The sequence below is a fragment of the Portunus trituberculatus genome, chromosome 42, assembly GCF_017591435.1.
Source record: "Portunus trituberculatus isolate SZX2019 chromosome 42, ASM1759143v1, whole genome shotgun sequence".
Classification (NCBI taxonomy): Eukaryota; Metazoa; Arthropoda; class Malacostraca; order Decapoda; family Portunidae; genus Portunus; species Portunus trituberculatus.
This window is the reverse complement of record NC_059296.1, coordinates 372,335-391,084: the sequence shown is the minus strand read 5'-3', so window position 1 is coordinate 391,084 and position 18,750 is coordinate 372,335. Positions and strand designations below refer to the sequence as shown.

The 18,750-nt window shown below is 36.9% G+C and overlaps 2 protein-coding genes across 4 annotated transcripts; both read left to right on the top strand.

The window, feature by feature from the left end:
* Positions 1-1,062: 1,062 nt before the first annotated feature.
* LOC123517613 (T-complex protein 1 subunit zeta-like) lies at positions 1,063-6,490 on the top strand. The gene is made up of 11 exons (XM_045277887.1): positions 1,063-1,257; positions 1,702-1,765; positions 2,585-2,764; positions 3,053-3,262; positions 3,709-3,926; positions 4,134-4,389; positions 4,684-4,863; positions 5,024-5,132; positions 5,663-5,834; positions 6,009-6,115; positions 6,381-6,490. Exons 1-10 carry the CDS (start codon positions 1,121-1,123, stop codon positions 6,076-6,078), a joined length of 1,596 nt encoding a protein of 531 aa, XP_045133822.1. The 5' UTR covers positions 1,063-1,120; the 3' UTR covers positions 6,079-6,115; positions 6,381-6,490.
* A 2,263-nt stretch (positions 6,491-8,753) lies between these two features.
* LOC123517451 (RNA-binding protein Rsf1-like) lies at positions 8,754-18,542 on the top strand. 3 transcript variants are annotated; one of them, XM_045277506.1, is made up of 4 exons: positions 8,754-8,924; positions 13,632-14,432; positions 16,596-16,754; positions 17,121-18,542. In XM_045277506.1, the coding sequence occupies exons 1-4, from the start codon at positions 8,902-8,904 to the stop codon at positions 17,164-17,166; spliced, it is 1,029 nt and encodes a 342-aa protein (XP_045133441.1). In that variant the 5' UTR covers positions 8,754-8,901; the 3' UTR covers positions 17,167-18,542. The 3 variants fall into 3 exon arrangements, with proteins under 3 accessions (XP_045133441.1, XP_045133442.1, XP_045133443.1); XM_045277507.1 differs by having other exon boundaries at positions 16,596-16,805; XM_045277508.1 differs by lacking the exon at positions 16,596-16,754.
* Positions 18,543-18,750: the final 208 nt, after the last annotated feature.

Sequence of the window (18,750 nt, the reverse complement as noted above, 5' to 3'; positions counted from 1 at the left end):
GACACCACACCTGATTGGCATATTCCAGGTGTGATCGAATCAATGCCACATACAAAGATTTGAATATTTCCTCATCCATGCTAACAAATGTCTTTATTAACCCATCCATCCTATTACCTCTATTTATTTTTTCCCCAAAATGTTCATTGAAATCTAAGGCTGCATGGCTACATCTACTGTACATCGAGCAGAGAAGCGTGAGGAAAATCAAAGTTTAAGAGATCGAAGCTAAACTCAAAGGGTAAGAGATAGCTTTCTTTATCTCTTACCTTTTGATTTTAGTGTCTCTTGAACTTTATTTATTATTTTTTCCCCTCTCGCTTCTCTCCTTGAGGTAGATGTACTCTCTCTCTCTCTCTCTCTCTCTCTCTCTCTCTCTGATGATGATAATGATTATGATAAATACAAAAGAGAAGAAGCAGTATGGGATATTGTCAGTTTATGTGAAAAAAATAGATAATAACATACTAATTGAATATAAATGTCTTGCAGTAATAACAATCTGAAAAGTCACCCTCTTAGCAAAATAGTGCTAAAAAACAGGCAATATTTTGGTGTGGGTGGCGCTCCGAGAGTCTTCCAGAAGCAGAGTTGAACTGTGAAAAGTCTTCAGAAAATAGCTAAAAACCATAATAAAATCCTGCCATGATGAAAGAAAAATAATGATTTTTTATTCGTGCAATTACATAGTTTTAGGGCACTATATAGATGATAAGAGGGATAAATTACTATAAAAAAAAACATTGATGAGTGAAAAACGTTCAGTAAATATAAAATCCCAATTAAAACTCTGATATTAGGACACCAACAGTTTCATTTAACCAGTCATGTATTTCTAGGGCACAGGCTGGCTAATCAAAGAGTTAAGTCACTGTAGATAAAAAAAAATTGAAAAGTGAAAAATATTTAGCCAAAAAATATATACAAATCGAGACAAAATAGAAATATTAGAGTTTGTAGTTGCTTAATTCAAATAACTATATGATTTTAGGACACTGAGTGTATAATTAATAGGATTATTATTGTTACATGACCAGAGACAGTAGAAGACAGAGGAAACCTCAGGAAAGTATTGGAACCCGGCGAGCTCAGTGCAGTCAAGACAAGACGTGTCGTGAGGATGGCTGCAATTAAGACCTTAAACCCTAAAGCTGAGGTGGCTAGGGCTGCCCAGGCCCTCTCTATCAACATTTCAGGTGCGAGGGGAATCCAGGATGTCCTCAGAACCAACCTAGGACCAAAGGGCACCATGAAAATGTGAGTCCAAAATACACGTGTTTCCCTGGGCGTGTTGATTATTGGGGATTAGTCATGCTTTACTTATTTATAGCTGAAGTAAGTTGTTTTAGTGCGTACATTTGTTGTATTCAGCTGAATTGAATAAGCATTAGTATCTTCTGAAAGGTTATCTGTGGTATAGAGGTAGGTGTGGGTTGACCATATATAGAGATGACAGTTCTTGTTCTTACTCGTGTGTGTCATAAGTCTTACCGTGATGTCTTTGCACAGACTACAGAGTTAAGCTATTTTGTCAGGTTTAGGCCGTAAGAAGACTGACTATTCAGTAAGTGCTAAAAGACAAGTCACAGCAGGATTGTTGACACCAATCACCAGGTGTGAAGTTTTGTGGCGGGGTTTTGGTGCCTGTGTGTAGGTAGTAAGCGGCGGCTGCTATATTGAACTCACGCTTCTTTCTCCCAGGCTGGTGTCCGGCGCCGGGGATATCAAGATCACCAAAGATGGAAACATTCTGCTTCACGAAATGGTGAGTCATGCCAGGCAGGGTGGGACAGAGGGGGTGGTGTAAGGTGCTTTGTTGTTGAAGTGGAATGTGTAGGTTACTGTCACTGATGAGTTCAGCAATGTTGCCAACTATATAGGAATTTGTAACGGGTAAATTTTATTCAGATGGTGTTCACTTACTCTGGCAATGGAACCTATTTCTGATGTTTTTTTTTTTTTTTTTCTATTTAATTTCAGTTACCTGCCACCCATTTGTCTTGCAAATCATTATTTTGGGTCAGTCTTTGAAACTGTCTGTAACAGTGACAGCTTCACATTATATTACCGTATATGCCGGACTATAAGACGACCCCCAATTTCTGAGGGAAAAATTTGGGTTTTGAGGTATTATTGGTGTATAAGACGACCCCCTCAATGATGGAGGGAGCTGCTACACACAAGTTGGCTGAAGGGGCCTGGGGAGCCGTAATGAGACCATTCCCTCACTACTGCTGTTGCCAGTTTCGAAATACAGCCACCTTTTATATGTTAATCCAACAATTAGGTAATATATATATATATATATATATATATATATATATATATATATATATATATATATATATATATATATCATGCATGTGTGGGGCTGCAGTATGAATTCCAAGGTACTGTGGCTCGTGTTCACTATGGGGTGAAAGGGTTATGTTTTATGTTTGGTATATAAGATGACCCCTTGATTTAGGAGCCTTGAAAAAAAAAAAAAAAAAAGTCTTATACTTTGGCATATGTGGTACTTCTGGGAAGGGCTAAAACTAATACTTGATACAGCTTTGCTATATTTCTCATTCTCATTCTGCAGCAAATTCAGCACCCTACAGCCAGCATGATTGCCAAGGCCTGCACTGCCCAGGATGACGTCATTGGCGATGGCACTACCTCAACAGTTCTCCTCATTGGTGAGATGCTGAAGCAAGCAGAAATCCAAATTCAAGAAGGCTTACACCCAAGGTTAATTGCTGAAGGGTTTGATTTGGCCAAGGTGAGAGTTGCTTCAGTACAAGTTGCTACAGAAACCCATGATCTGGGCAACTACCTCAAACAACATATGTAATTTTGTTAGGAACATCATGTATTTACAATCATACTCAAAACACCTGTGTCTTGAAGGTATTCAAAACATTATTTACCTCAATGAACATAAGTCAACTAATGTTTGTATGCCATGTGTAATGATGTTTTGCTGTTTAATTTCTCTCAAGTTGCAATTTATTAGTGATTGTTCAGCCATTTTTATATTACTGTGGGAGTGGTTATAATCTTGCAACAGGTGAAGGCTCAAGAAGTGCTTGATAAGGTGAAAATTACTGAAGAGATCACCCGTGAGCGTCTCTGCCAAGTTGCAAGCACTGCCCTCCGCACCAAGGTTCACTCTGACCTGGCTGACAAGCTGACTGAAGTGTGTGTTGATGCAGTCCTGGCCATCAAAGAGGAAGGCAAATCATTGGACTTGCACATGGTGGAGATCATGGATATGCAGGTTTGTATTGCTCCTACTACTTTATTTTAGTACAACATGAGAGTTATGCAAGATAAAAAGATGGAACAGTACTGAAAGTGAATGACTTAAGATGTGTAATTTTTTGACAGTTAATGCCAATCTTTTTAAGCGGCTTGCATAAGTACATAATAATTGTATGTGAAGTTTACGTTAGTATTTGATTCAGAAAATCTGTTACCACAAAATAGTGATGTACTTTCAAGAAATGCTGTCAGGTTTAAGTAGGAAGAATACTTTTAAGGATACTACAATTGGTGTCTTGAGTAATGAAAATGATTTTATAAGGGAAAGATTGGTTAATTTTTTCTTTTTTTAACAGTTGGAAAATTTGCTTTTTTAACAAATTTACTGAGAAAGAAAGGGTTGAAAATTAATGTTTGTATGCACATAATCTTGGGTAAAATATGGTTAATTGTTTAATACAGCACAAAACGGAACTGGACACCCAGCTGGTCAAAGGTCTGGTGCTAGATCATGGTGGGCGACATCCTGACATGCCCAAGCGTGCCACCAATGCTCACATCCTCACTTGTAATGTGTCCATGGAATATGAGAAGACAGAGGTGACTTCAGGTTTCTTCTATAAGTCAGCAGAAGAAAGAGATAAGTTGATTACTGCAGAGAGGGAGTTCATTGAAGAGCGGTAAGTATGTAGTTTTGTTATGTTTGGCAAATATTCTTAACCAGTTTTATTAACAATACCACAAGGGGAGCATTTTACAAAAAGCATCTTAGTTTAGGTACTTCTGTCATCTTTGAATGATGTGATGATGACCAAGAAGAAAATACTTTTGTTTTTTATTCCTCTATGAATTATGTTCCTGTAATAATAAAGACACTGAATTTTCAGAGTGAAGAAAGTTATTGAGCTAAAGAAGAAGGTCTGCACTGGTAACAAAGATATGTTTGTGGTGATCAACCAGAAGGGTATTGATCCTATGTCCCTGGATATGTTGGCTAAGGAAGGCATCATGGGCCTAAGGAGGGCCAAGCGCCGCAACATGGAGAGGCTTGCCCTGGCCTGTGGTGGGATGGCCATGAACAGCTTCGATGATCTTGCTCCAGACTGCCTTGGTTATGCTGGCAGTGTGTATGAACATGTTCTGGTGAGTAAGTTTCTACTGAAGGCTTCATCTTTGTGGTTAAGAGCCATAGCAAATAATATAGGGAAGCCTTGACAAGAGAGTTGAGGAAAAGAGAGAAACTGATTACATACCGCAGAAACTTGAGTGAGAGTAGAATACAATGAAATATCAAAATTATGGCAGTATAGAAGAAAATTGTCAGCTTTTAAAGAGTTTAAAAGAGTTTTGTTGTACTGGATTAATAGTTTGTTGTGAAACCCTTTATCCTACATTAAGATCACAGAGGCTGACGGTGATGGTTATTATCTATTTCAGGGAGAAACAAAGTATACCTTTGTAGAAGATTTGAAAAACCCTCACAGTGTAACCATCCTGATCAAAGGTCCATACAAACACACCCTCACCCAGACCAAAGATGCCATTAGGGATGGTTTAAGGGCAATCAAGAATGCATTGGATGATGGTTCCCTTGTTCCTGGAGCAGGTGCCTTTGAGGTAAGTCTTTCAGAAAGACTGATAGTCTAACTCTTGTGCATGCTGTCAGATGGTGGCACTGAATGTTTTTTCTTGGTAGTTCTTGTGTCAGCATTGTTGATCTTTGTTAAACTTGAATGAAATTTGGGTTTTCATATTGTTTTCTTTCTTTCCCTTGCAGGTTGCTGCTTATGATGCACTGATGAAGTATGAAAATGAAGTGAAGGGCCGTGCACGATATGGTGTGCGGGCATTTGCAGATGCCCTTCTTGTCATCCCTAAAACTCTTGGTAAGCTTCTAGAGTTAGGATATGTGCAGATATGCAGCAGATAAAGTTATGCCACTTTTTCCACCGCCCACCCACATACACCACACATTCTTATCCCCACTAGCCCTGGGTAGGAAGTGATCATCTCATGGACCACCATACTATGCCTCAAGAGCTTGGGCAAAGCACATCTGAACACATAATACTTCATCAAATTTTTACTGCATACATTGTTCTTTCCTTGTCCCTTGGTAATGTAATTATTCCCTTTCCCACACTTACTCCGATCCTTTTACCACAGCAGATGCAGGGAACTTTTTACAAAGTGCCTCACAGTTGCACATGGATTGTTAAAATATCTGTAATATGAATATCTTCTAAATAATGTTGATTTAGTGAGTTCCTCCTTGGTCTTGCAAATAGGCTGATGTGCTATAAACCTTTCTTGACATGTCTAATGGAACCTGTTCTTCTAATGATGACAGTATAGATGTATTTGTGCGTGAAACATTAGTCAGCTTTGTGATGTCAACTCTTGATCTTCCTTCCAGCTTGTAATAGTGGATATGACCCCATGGACTGCCTGGTGAAGCTGAGGGAAGAATTCAAGGCTAGTGCTGGCACTCATGTGGGATTAGATATTGCTACTGGTGAAGCACTTAATCCAGTTGATGCTGGCATATTTGATAACTATTGTGTTAAGAGACACATGTTGGATGCATGGTAAGTTTATCTGTTAAAATACTTTGTTTTACTGTGGAAAGTTTTTATTTAGATTACTTTATTGTTTTATCATCTTGACATGACCTGTCATTTTTAAATCATTTTATGTTTTGTAAACCCTCTAATCTATTTTACAAGAAAAAAAAAGAAGCATGATATATTTTCTACCAACAGCTCTGTTATTGCCCGTAACCTCCTCATTGTGGATGAGATCATGAGAGCTGGACTGTCTCAACTCAAGTAGATAGAATCCTACACATGACGAAACTTCTTAAATTCAGGTGAGACCGTTATCCCATTAAATTGTAACATGTCATATAGAATTGTTAGTGATGCATATTTTACATCAAGAACTTTTTAACTGATAATTTTCATGATGTAGACCACTCACTTTTGTAAGTAAAATTCAAAATTCTGTATGTTTTGAGTGCACTGCAATTGTCTTAGTATTATCTATGAAGTAAATTTGAATATAAGTATACACTTCTATATGTAAATGATGGTATGTACAATTTCTAGAAGTAATTTATGTTCCTCTCCTTCCAGCACTTACCTTGGCATGATGTAACAGTTGCTATTTGATCAACGCAAGAAAGCAAGCTGCTGCCAACTCACAATTCTGCTTCTAAACACTTGATAATAAAGAAAACATTGTTTCATTTGTTTAATTTCTACCGAATGATGAGGACATTAACATATACATATGTACAGAGCTGAACTGACATCTGTTGAATGATAGTGTCAAGATGACATTCCTTTCTGGAGATAAAGATGGACAGTCTTCCCCTGCATATCATTAATCCACAAAATGCTGACTTAACTTTGTATTAATGACCTGTGGTCCTTTGTATACAGTGGTTTGCATATGGCTATAGAAGTCTTCCAAACAAGATATTATAACAGAAATGTGGACACTTATTCTTTTGTGAATTTATTTATTCACTTTTCTTCAGTCTGAGGCAGTGTGAGCAGTTATTTTTTAATAAGTGAGTAAGGCAGAGACAAGGATCTATGATGTCACTTTGGTTGCTGAATGCATACAAAAGATGTTGGTGTAAGAAGTAAATGCTGAAAGAAATCTGAGCTTCCCTTTACAAATGTAACTTAGCCGATTCAAATGAGAAAGTAAGATGTTTGAAAGGAGGAAATTTAGAGTGAATTTGTATAGCACTATTACTGTGGAAACTGCTCAGTGAGGCAAGTAAGATGTGAGGGTAAGTTGATAGTGTTCAGATCTAAGCACCTTGGAAATAAAGCAGAGAATATTGTATAAAAATATCAATTGTATTGCATGCAGCTGATGCACAGATTGTAAGATTGTAAGATGAGGTATATGATTGGGATTGAGACATATGTGGCATATATGAATCAAGTGAAAAATTACCCTTGACCCTTCAATTAACTATGTGGAAGAATTTGCTGATCAGATAGAGCAGTAAAATTTACATGAGTTTGAGCATGACAAACTATTGATAAAGATGCTTGGACTTGTGAAAGCTTGAACACTGAGTGAAAATCACAAAGATGGATGAAAAGTGTGAGGAAAAATGTTAGTCACAAGGATAGTGTGGAGCAAGGTAAAGCAGTAGTGCACAGAGAGGAAAGAGCAAATGGCAACATATTGATTTTCAGAAAAGGCAGAGCAAATAGAGAAGTATACTCTGAATGCATAGAGATTGTGGTTAGGAATAGGTAAAAGAGAAATTGTTCTGGGAAAGCTACACTGGAATCATAGACAATACCTACCCAATGAAATTCAATTATTTTTCTTATGCAATCCATTCCTGCTGTACATATAATTAGCTTTCATTAATATGCCTAAGATATAAAAGATGACAAACATCAAAATTATTATAAGTCATGTGACCTCAGTTATTCCTTTCATTTCTTAAATCCATTGCCAGAGTGCTTTTCTACAGTGAAAATTTTAAGAACTTATAAAAAATCCTTAAGAATAGAATATTTGTAAAAGAGTTGTGATTTATTGCTAGGTGACTCAGAAGTTTCAGGTTGCTATAACTAATAAATCTTCTATATTGCACAAAATAAGCGTTCATTCAAAAGAAAGTTTATAATCTAAGGGCATGATTAACACGTGATTTATTAAGCCATCCTCAAGTCTTTTCTAGGAAGATGAATGAACTGCATTTATAAAAATTTGATGTCAGCATTTTCATATAATCTACCTGTCTATGTATAGATTCAATTATGTTATAATCTTGATTGGTTTTTAATCTCACTGATGAATATATTATATTATTTCATCTACCTATATGCCTATACTTATTTGTTTAGCTATGTTTGTCTGTCTTTCTATTTATCTAATCACTTATCTTTCTATCTACTGGCCTACCTAGATACCAAACTATCTATTTTTTCATCTATCTTATTGACATATTTTTCAAGCTATTATTTACCAATTTGTATATCTATCTATCTGTGAATCTATCAGTCTGTCTTTCCATTTCCTGTTGTGCGAGTATAATGCCATGGTTAATTCCTTTTGTAGAGCCTGACTCTGAACAGAACTCGACCAATTTCATTGCGGTAAGGCATTAGAACTGAGAATCTAAGTGATGATAATGACGATCCTAATAACAGCTCTATTAAGAAGAACCAATTACCACAGTAACTGACCCGTGCGAAATATTACTCATAGGCAGTTGCTGATAGTTTTTGCTCCTTGCAGTGGGATAGAGCTACATATATTTAAATTTCTGGTAACAATAATGACTAAATTAGGGGATAGGAGGATAGGAATGGAGCAAATTAATACCACATCTAGCAACCCGGCTTATGGAGACAGAACAGACGCCACATTCAAATCCCGCGGTCTTTCCCTCCAGTCAAATAACCTCCAACACGACCACAAAAACACAAAATTAAATAACACCAAGGCATCTTAGAGCTACATACACATACATAAAGACTAATTTTATGGCAGAGATGTCCATAGATACTAAAGAGGGATAATACTGAGGAAGGATTTTGTAGGTGGAAGAGGGGCGGCCTTAATTTGCCTGTTTTCATCGAGCGGTGGAAAGCGACGCCATTTGCACCGTTCAGCATGGAGGGCAATCTGAGTGAAGAGTAAGAACAACACCACCCTACTGTACTTATACTGACCCAGGACACGAGCGGCTTAACCCAGGGAGTGCATAGGAGGCTTAACCCAACCGCGTGCTGGCTTGGCTTGGAACCACAGAGGGAAAATTGCAAGTGGCGGACGGCGGGACTTGGGACGGCTTTTTAGGGGGTGACGCTGGCTGGGTCTTAATGGGTGATGCTGTGTTATTAGAGTGACCGGTGGGGTGCTGTGAGGGTATGTGGGTAGGGTGATGCTGTGATGCAATGCGGGTGTGCTGGGTAGGGGTCTGTGGTGTGTGGTTTGTGTGATGCTGTGTGGTCATGGGGATGCTGTGTGGGTGGGTAGGGTGAGGCTGTGTGGTGATGCTGAATGGATGTCCAGGGTGATGTGTGGCTGTGATAGTGTGTAAATGTCCAGATTAATGTTGTGTGGGTGGGTGAGGTGTGCTGGAGTAGGCTTTTCTTGTGGTGGGGAGCTTTTCAATTTGGCTTTGTAGGGTGACGGTGGAGATGGGTTGTATAGGGTGACCTGACTGCATTTCACTTTGACGCTGGAATGACATGGTTGACTTTAGCCTGAAATGATTAATGGAGCAATGGAGCTTCAAAAGTCGGTATTTTTTTATTAATTCTTGGCTTTCCTTTAACGTAATTGCTGATTTCCTACACCTGGCATGTCGGTACTCATTTGGAGGTTAATTAAGAAGCTGCTCTCACTTCCATGATGCTCAAGTTTCCCCTCTCAGTCTTAAATCCTGTGATCGGCTAAGACTCTACCAATTGTTGCGTTTTGTAAGATTTTTAGCATTTCAAAGGAGTCTGCACTGGGAAATGAATCAGAGGAAGTGAGGATGGCTGGTTACATAATTTTTGGCCTTGATTGTACTTGTATGGTTGTACTTCATTTTGAGGTGCTATTGCATTTCTTGTGTTTCTAGCTCTGCAATGTGGTGGGTTTGCATTGGCCTTTTCACAATGTTAATGCTTGATGTAAAGGATTAGTGAAAGTTATATTATGTTTATTTAGAAATTAACATGTTATAGAGTTTGGTAGATTTTGTCTGAAATGAATGGAACAGTTGTAGTTTTTAGAAGTATAACACGAGTATGGTTAATTTTTCCCTCACGGAGTTTTAAAGATTGTGGTGTGAAGGAATGCTAGTGAGACGAGTGTGATAGTGTGTGGCGCCTTGCCTTAGTCATTCAGTGTAGCATGGGATGTTCTAGTTTATACACACATTGGACTATTTATGCTTTCCTTGTCATTGTCAGTATTACTGAGTGTATCTATCTTCGGTTTTTGCTTCCTTAATATTATTTAATTTAACATGTGGATCTCATTTGTGTGTTTACTCTGCCTTGTGGCGTGTTGGTGACATCTAATTTTGTAGTTCAAACAGAAGCCGCAGTGCTGTATTAGGAATATAAAATAAGTAGATGTTGACTATATGCTATGCAGTGCTCTTTTGTAAAAGCTATTGGATTATTACAGTGTGAGAAAGTATTGACTTCTCACATTTATGAAGCAAAAGTAAATTGAATAGACTGTAGGAAGAAAACTCCTTATTTATATGCTGTAAAAATTGATATGGACATGGTTTGGATTAATATGCTGGATTTATTTATTTAATCAATATTTATATTTGTTAGAGTATGTAACTGTCTTTTTACTAGTGTTGAGTAAAAAATTTGTTTTGCGTTCAACAATCATTTCCATTTGTTTAATTAAGGCTGTGGTAGGACAGTTTAACTTTTGTACGTTTGGTTGGTAGATAACACAGTGAAGTAACTGTAATATCCTACATAATATAGGAACAGCTAGTAAACCAGTGGCTCCTAAACTTTTCTTGAGCAAGTACCAGTTGGAGGCCCCGTACAGTTAATTCGTACCACCTGGTTCCAGAAAAACTTTATTCCGGCAAATAATTTACTCGCAAGTACTTTACATTAACAAAACTCAATCTAATGCAAGAGATGCATCTATTTCTCCTCCATCAGCTGATCAGTGCCAGGCTATCATGTATAAGACCGCCATGGTACAGTGGAACCATGCGTGCTTTGGGATCCGAGGGGTCTCCAAGCGCACGGGTTCGAATCCTGTCCACGGTCTGAGTGCAGGTTGGGCTTCCTCACTCAGGGCAACGGTTTCTTAGCGGGTAGGCTTTGAGGAGGTGCATTAAAAAGTATCCCCTTTAGCCCATAAATTCCCGTGAAAAGCCCACATGGTATAAATAAAAAAAAAAGAATAATAATTTTTCTGAGAAATTAATTAATTTTAATTTAACTGAAAATTGCATATGATCCTGAAAGTGCTCATTTACCACCTGGAAGGCCTTCACATACCACAGGTTAAGATCCACTGTATTAAACAAAATTTTGGCTCTTAGCCAAAAAATCTCTAGAACTTTACTTTTTTCTCCATGTTTCCCCATTAAAATCCTTTGCAGTGATGCTTTCCATGGCCTCACTGGCCTCAACCTTTGGAAGGGTTATGGGTCTTACGGGATCCTCCTATTTTTCTCAGAAGTTATGCCTCTGTGCTTGCATCTCAGTTATGCAAACCTTTTCAACTCTTGTCTATCAACATCTACCTTTCCTTCTAGCTGAAAGTTTACATTCATTCAGCCTGTTCTAAAATGGTGACCATTATAATCCTTCAAACTATCATCCTTGTGCTTTAATTTCATGCCTCAAACTTTTGTTTTTAATTATGAAGATTCTTACATATCTGTTATTTCACAAACTTGTACCATGTATGATCATTATGGGTTCCATTGATACTGCTTTACTGGGGATCTTCAGGCTTTCCTTACTGAGTCATTGTCTTTCTCTTTTAAGGATTTTGGGGAAAACTATCTCTGTTGCCTTAGACATATCAAAAGCTCTTGGTAGAGTCTGGCATCAAGCTTAGATTTAAACTATCCTTCTCTCTAATTTTATTCAAGCTTTTTCAAATACTAATCTTGCTGCTATGGTAGACAGTCACCATTTTCCTCTTTATTCTTTTAACAGTGGTGTTTATCAGTGTTTTGTTGTGCCACCAACTCTTTCTGTTATTCATTAACAAATTTTTAAACCAAACTTCTTATTCTATCAGCTTCTATGCTAAAGATAACACCCTGTACTCTTCTGCATCTTTTCATAGACATCCAACTCTTCAGGAAGTAAACAGTTTATGCAAGAAAGCCACAGTATGCCTGACTTCTCATCTCTCTAAAATTTCAGATTTTGATAGAATAAACTTAATAAGGTTCAACACCTCTAAAAATCAATTGTTCTATCTATCAACTTCTTATCATTCTATCTGACATATCTTTGGAACTAGCATAAAATTATTTTTGTTATTATTATTATTATTATTATTTATTTATTTATTTATTTATTTATTTATTTATTTATTTATTTATTTTATTTATTTATTTTTTTTTTGCTAATGCCTCCTTTAGGCATTCCACAGAAGTACTGAAAAGTTTGAAGGAAAGATAGATATTTAGCCATGATAGGCATCGTACTGGATGGGGATGAGTAACAAAGGCAACACCTTTGACATGGGTCCACAAGGATTGCCTTGTCTTAGAAGATGATTTGCATTTGTTCTCCAGGTCATAATACAATAATCAAGAATTATGTTTTAAATATTTAACCTCTTCAGTACTGGAATGCATCTCTACCTTCAGTTTTGCGCATGATTAGACCATTTTAATTACATAAGAAAGGGTCTATGGAGGTCAGAAGATTGATGGCCAGAGTCTTTACTATTACAATCCTCACGTAAGTTTCTGAAGCTTTATAAAATCACCAAATAGTAACCAAAATGAATATGAAAACGCATCATGGAACTGAAGGGCTTAGTAGTTCCAGCAACTGCTATTTGACACAGAGCATCCAGTGTCAGTGATATAACTGCTAATTCATTTTACTTATTTGTGGAGTTTTGTTTAGTAGATTGTTTTGCAGCAATCCCAAAATATTTTGCAGATATAAGAGTCTCATAGATATAATGTTGCTGACACCTGACACTTTATTTATTTATTTATTTTTTTTTATATTATGATGACAACAAAATTATACCACAGTTCTGACCAGGGCATGCTTTTAAACAATTGATAGGGTAAATTACTTTCTTTTCTTGAAAACAACATAACCTTGTTTGTGATAAGCTGTGGTCATTCACCAAAGATGAAACCTGTACCTGTTGTTTACTAGAAAGATGGTCTATTGCTTGCTGTATTCATTGTGATAAATATAAATGTTTAAGTATCAAGAAAATTGAAATATAAAGATGTTTGCAGTTTGTGAATCATGTGGAGATAATAAAAGAAGAAACAGCCCTGTGTGCATGCTTGTATACTTCAATACTGTAGTGAGTTGACTGCTGCATGGATGTGATTGATAACTAGGAGTCCCAGCAGCTCAGTGAGACCAGAAGAACTTAGCAATGAAATGTTAAGCGCATTACTATTGCATATTCACATTCATGGGAGGTGGTCATAAGACTCAGAAACACCATTTCCAAACAGATATAGAATTATTATTTTTAATTGACTAACTTATTTATTTATTTGTTTTCACAAACTTTGTGGTAATATTGGACTATTTATTACCTATACATAAGCCTTATAGGCTTAGAGAAAATTTTTATAATGCTTAATTTTAATGAGTAAGCTTTCTGAATGCTGAATTAATTTTGCTTTTGTTTGTCTCTTTCAGTAAAACCAAAAACACTAGAGTGTTTTTGGAAAATCTTCCAAAAGACATACGCAAAGACCAGGTGGATAAGGCGTTTTCCCGATATGGCAAGATTGCAAAGGTGTACCTTATCTACGATCCTCCGGGTTCAGGATTTGTGGAATATTTTGATGCCCGAGATGCAGAATATGCAGCCAACCAGATGGATGGGGCTAACTTTATGGGATCTCAAGTGTCTGCCCGAGTGACGAAAGGAGGAATTCCCCGTGGCCGAGGCCGTGGGCGTGGTCGGGCATATACCAGAGGTCGTGGGGCAGGGGGATTTTACTCAAGCAATTACAGTAGCAGTCAAGGCTACTATCCTAGGGGAGGTGGAAGTTATAGGGGTGGATTTTCTCGAGGGGGTTACAGGGGTTCTGACAGGGGTGGATATGGAGGTCGAGGTGGCTATTCACGTGGAGGAGGATACTCCAGAGGTGGAGGCGGCTTCTCCCGTGGAGGCAGCTATTCCCGTGGAGGAGGCTATTCCCGTGGTAGTGGCTACTCCAGAGGGTTTTCACGTGGAGGCTACAGCGGAGGCTCCAGCAACTACGACAACTACTCTTATGACAAGTATGAAAAGTCGTATGACAAGCCAGCTGAGAACGGCTACTCTCGCTACCCCTCTGGTGACAAGTACAAGCCCCACTATTCAGATGACAAGTATGACAAGTATGTGAACTACAGCGGGTCTCGCAGGGAGGAGTACCAGCGCAGCCGTTCACCAGTCAGCCATTCACCTGATCGATATCGTTCTGCCTCTCCGGGCTACCAGCGCACCAGGTACCCTGCTCTCGCCACTCCAGGAGCTGTCACTTGATGTTGGCCAAAAGACAAAGTCACTTCCTAATGATCCTTGATTCATAACAAAGTGCCACTGATATTGGCATGTGCTGAATTTAAGTTTGCTTGGCCAGTTACTGATAAAGTTTATTCATTATATAAGAAAAAAAGTAAGATAAAAAAAGGTTGAGTGACTAACTTCAGTTTAAGATTCTTACTGCCTACCACATGACTGGTGAAAGTAATGTTTGAAAGCCAGAGTGGAAACTGATCATATGTCAGTTCCTGGATCTTAACAAATAGCATAGCAATAGAAAACTTCCTGCCACATTTATGATAAGAATTTCTTTTTCAGATTCAACTCCATTGTTTGCAGTCATATTTTTTAAATACTCCTCAGTTACAGGGAAAGAGATCCTTGAGAAACCAGAAGGCTGGCTTAAGATAAAAATTACCTTTCAGAAAAGAGAAAGTTGCAGTGATGGATTCAATAATCTGTGTCCGGTGATGTTCTTTGTATCGAATCCGGCACCTGTGCATTCTGAAGTGTCTTTTCTTTAAAAGATTTCTTGTTTGTTATGTTTCTTGTGCCTCCTTTAGTTTGCATGCTTATTAAAGCAACCCAACAAGTTGACAAGGAAGGAAGTAAGGAATATGGAAATAGTAACTGGTGCTCAGAAAAGTGTTGGAAAGCTTGACAACTAAGAAATCATAATGCTTTCAGTAATATAAAGTTACAGTTTCCATATAAATGGTTTGATGAAATTGTGCAGGTATTACTGAATTTATTTTGCAATATGATAAATTGAGAGGCAGACGATATGAGAAATTGGTGTTGGCTTATATGGCAGTTTACAGTAAAATAAGGATGATTAGCAAAGTAATGCTATCTAAATAGTATAGAATATAGGATTAAAAAATTTTTGATGTTTCTATTTTTACATTTGTAGCAATGATTATATATATATATATATATATATATATATATATATATATATATATATATATATATATATATATATATGTATGTATGTATATATGTATGTATGTATGTATAGATATTAAAATATGCATGTACTGAATACTGAACTGGAAAAACAAAAATTCTACATTTCGTGCACTGGATATACGTGCTATTTTATTTTATCATTATTACTTTTTTTTTTTTTTTCTTTTTTCTTTTTTTCATTGAAGAGATTGAAATGAAAATTTAATTATCAAGGAAATATACTCTGGAGTTCCTTTATCGAAATACCTTGGAAGATATGAAGAGAAAAGTTAAGACGCTAATGGATTGTGAAAGCTTCTCGTCTTGAGGAAGACAATTACATTTCCATGCAAAGAACATTTTACAATGCAGATGTTCTTCACTAAGAAAAGGTGATAATGCGATGTGGAAACGTCAAGCTGAAAATACTATGATTTTATGCTTCGAACATTTTTCTGAAACAATGAATGATTTGCTATACAGTATATGCCTTTGTCAAGCCAATGAAAAGACAGCGTTCCAAGTAAATGTTACTAAGGGAAAATGTAGAAAATCATACAGTATTTGTACTTCACTGAGAATAATGGAGATAGAATAGAAAATGATAATGTTGTGCCTCGTGAAAATTGGGAATGGTAATAGAGCTCAAGATCAGGCACCAGAATTAAGTATAATTTTTGCAAGTTGAAAGATGGCTCGTAATGGAACACATAAATGATAGATGTAAACTAGTAGAAAATGAAAATTCAGAGAAATGTTCGAAAAGTGCATGGACAGAAAAGTTTTCCTTTCAAGAATTTTGCAAGAAATATTGGTATACTATAGTGGATCTGGAACTCTTTGAGTGTTCATACAGTTGAATTTGATAAGTAATAAATATAGAAAGAATTGCCTAGAAAGGATTGAAAGCATTTATAGCCTAGATTGCCAGCTGCTGAAAATGCTTTAGAAAAGAAAACAGTGATTTGGTGAATTTCATTTGCTAATATTGTGTGCCAGCTTCAGCAAAAATGTCTCAAAGGAAATCCTTGCCTGCTTGTGTTAGCTTCTTGGGTTGCCTGATGATATTTTATTTCTTGTTTCTTTTGATTTGAGAAGGAAACAGTAAATAGTGAAGTGAGCGCAAAACCCACGAGAATTATCATGTATCGGTTACATAGCTAGCGTGGTTACAGGTCTCGGTCGCCAATTGGTGGTGGGTATGGCAGCTCGTCTCGCTACTACTCTGCCTCCTCTCCCCCTCCCCCATCCAGGGAGGTCCTCCGAACCTCACGTTCTCGTGATTCACGCGACTATAGCCCTGAGCGGGCCTTCTCACACAAGGAATACTCCAGGTAGAATGATGTAAGGCATCGTTCTGAAGTCTTGAAATTATTATCAGTTGGGCAAGTATTTTGTGACTGGAAAAAGTGGTTGACTTGAAAACAAGTGTTACAGTGGTTATAACCTGAGAAACTTAAATGTAGGCATGAAATAGCACTTGTGGTAGTATCTGAAATGTCATGAAAGATTGAAAAGTATTCGATGGTTTCTTTTGCAAAATCGTGGGGAAATAACAAAAGAAAATGGGAAAGTGGTTCTTCATGAAGAACTGGTTGTGATACTTAAACTTATTAATGTGGTTGGAAATCTATTTTTTATTTCAGGAAAAGTGTGGCGGTAGATAATTGTTGACAAAGCTTTATCTCTTCTTTGTCTAGTTCATCTTATGGAGGACGTCGGAGCCCAGTCGATGGCCACTACTAGAAAACATAACAAGTGGGATCACTTTCTTAGCTAAATGAGGCTGAGAAAGAGAAGAGGACCTGATTAACATGCCAGAGAGAATTTAAGTAATAGGAAGCTGAAGGTTTATCTTTGTTGTACAAGTTTTGGAAAATAATGTAGTGAGTAGTACAGTACATGGAAATGTATGTTAACCAAGTCGGTTTCAGTGAACTCATACGTATTGTTGGCTTTATTTGAAAATGTGGTAATAATGAAAAGTTTTACAGCCTCATTGTAAATCATTGGAAAATATTTGATAAAATGAAAATATAAAAGAACTAATGAGAAACATAACCTGCTCCTGAACGCACAACCTTTATACATAAAATTATGATAAGTCATTAGGAACATCTCTTAAGTGAAAGTGCAGACAAGCAATGACTGCAATGTTTCAAAAATAGTTGAAAATATAGAGGCAGAACAAGGGTTTATGTGTTTCAGGTGATACAGGGTGGTTTTCAGGAAGAAATTTGCTGTGGAACTTTTCTAGCCACAGGCTTGAACCATTCTCTTGTAAACCTGTTCACACTGGATAACTTAGTGTACAGTACAAGATTTTGACATGGATGAAGAAGTTCTCTTCAGGGCTTGAGAATGGTTTATATGCTTTTTAATTAAAGGTGTTAAAGTAGATTAACAATGTGCATTACACATTAAGTTTAGAGGTTCAGAAATCATGCGTCCTAATTTTACCAGAAAAAAAAAAAGGTGTTACATGTGCTTCATATAATTTTTGCATTGAAAATACATTATCTGTAAAATTAATAATAGCACGTCTGTGTACGTTTGAAATTCGTATTCTCACTACTTTTGGTCTTCGTCTGTAAGAAAAGTTTCTTTATTCCATGACCAATGATGGTAGAACCTTTAAGAGAAATAAGTAGACTTACATGCAGAAAAATAGGTAATCTTAATTCATACTGATAATTGATGAAACAAGTGAAGGAGAATCTATATAGAAATATTTGAATGGAACAATGTGGTAATATTCAAGGTGTGCATAGCGGAAAATAAAAGATAGGACCACCTCTCAGCCATTTTATGTTCAGAGAAAATCTTAAGTATGTAGCAAATAATGGTGGTTCTGAATTTCATAGGAATTGTGTTGAAAGAATGGTACCAGCACTCAGACTGATTATAAATGAAAAGAATAACTTTTAACAAAGCTGCAAGTGGTAACAGCATTAAACTGTGTTCACATACTGGTTGGAAAGAATTATTTTTAAGTATATATGTGTTGCAGTGTGTGTGCTCCATTCAGGGGATCAACGTAGCAAACAAAGCAGCAATCAGGGTTCAACTTTATATTTCCACTTTCAAATTGTAAACCTTTAATAAACAGTTTAAAAGTCTTAGACACAGTTTTGAACATTCATTTATTCATCTTAGACAGTTTTGAACATTCTATGAACTTTATTGTTTAAAATCATTAGTAGTTAACTGTTAATGAGAAATGTAGTCATGTTAGTTTGATTTATTGTTTTCAGAAATGCATGGAAATATGTTGGTGTCACTACTGCAACCAGCTTTCCTTGCTCTTGAAATGTGGCACACATTCAGCCC

Excerpts from the sequence above, each read along its gene's own strand:
- LOC123517613 (XM_045277887.1), top strand. The coding sequence starts at position 1,121 with ATGGCTGCAATTAAGACCTTAAACCCTAAAGCTGAGGTGGCTAGGGCT. Across the intron at positions 3,927-4,133 it reads AGGGAGTTCATTGAAGAGCG|AGTGAAGAAAGTTATTGAGC; the intron begins GTAAGTATGTAG and ends CTGAATTTTCAG. Across the intron at positions 5,133-5,662 it reads TGTCATCCCTAAAACTCTTG|CTTGTAATAGTGGATATGAC; the intron begins GTAAGCTTCTAG and ends TCTTCCTTCCAG.
- LOC123517451 (XM_045277506.1), top strand. The coding sequence starts at position 8,902 with ATGGAGGGCAATCTGAGTGAAGA. Across the intron at positions 14,433-16,595 it reads CCGGGCTACCAGCGCACCAG|GTCTCGGTCGCCAATTGGTG; the intron begins GTACCCTGCTCT and ends GCGTGGTTACAG. Across the intron at positions 16,755-17,120 it reads TCACACAAGGAATACTCCAG|TTCATCTTATGGAGGACGTC; the intron begins GTAGAATGATGT and ends TTCTTTGTCTAG.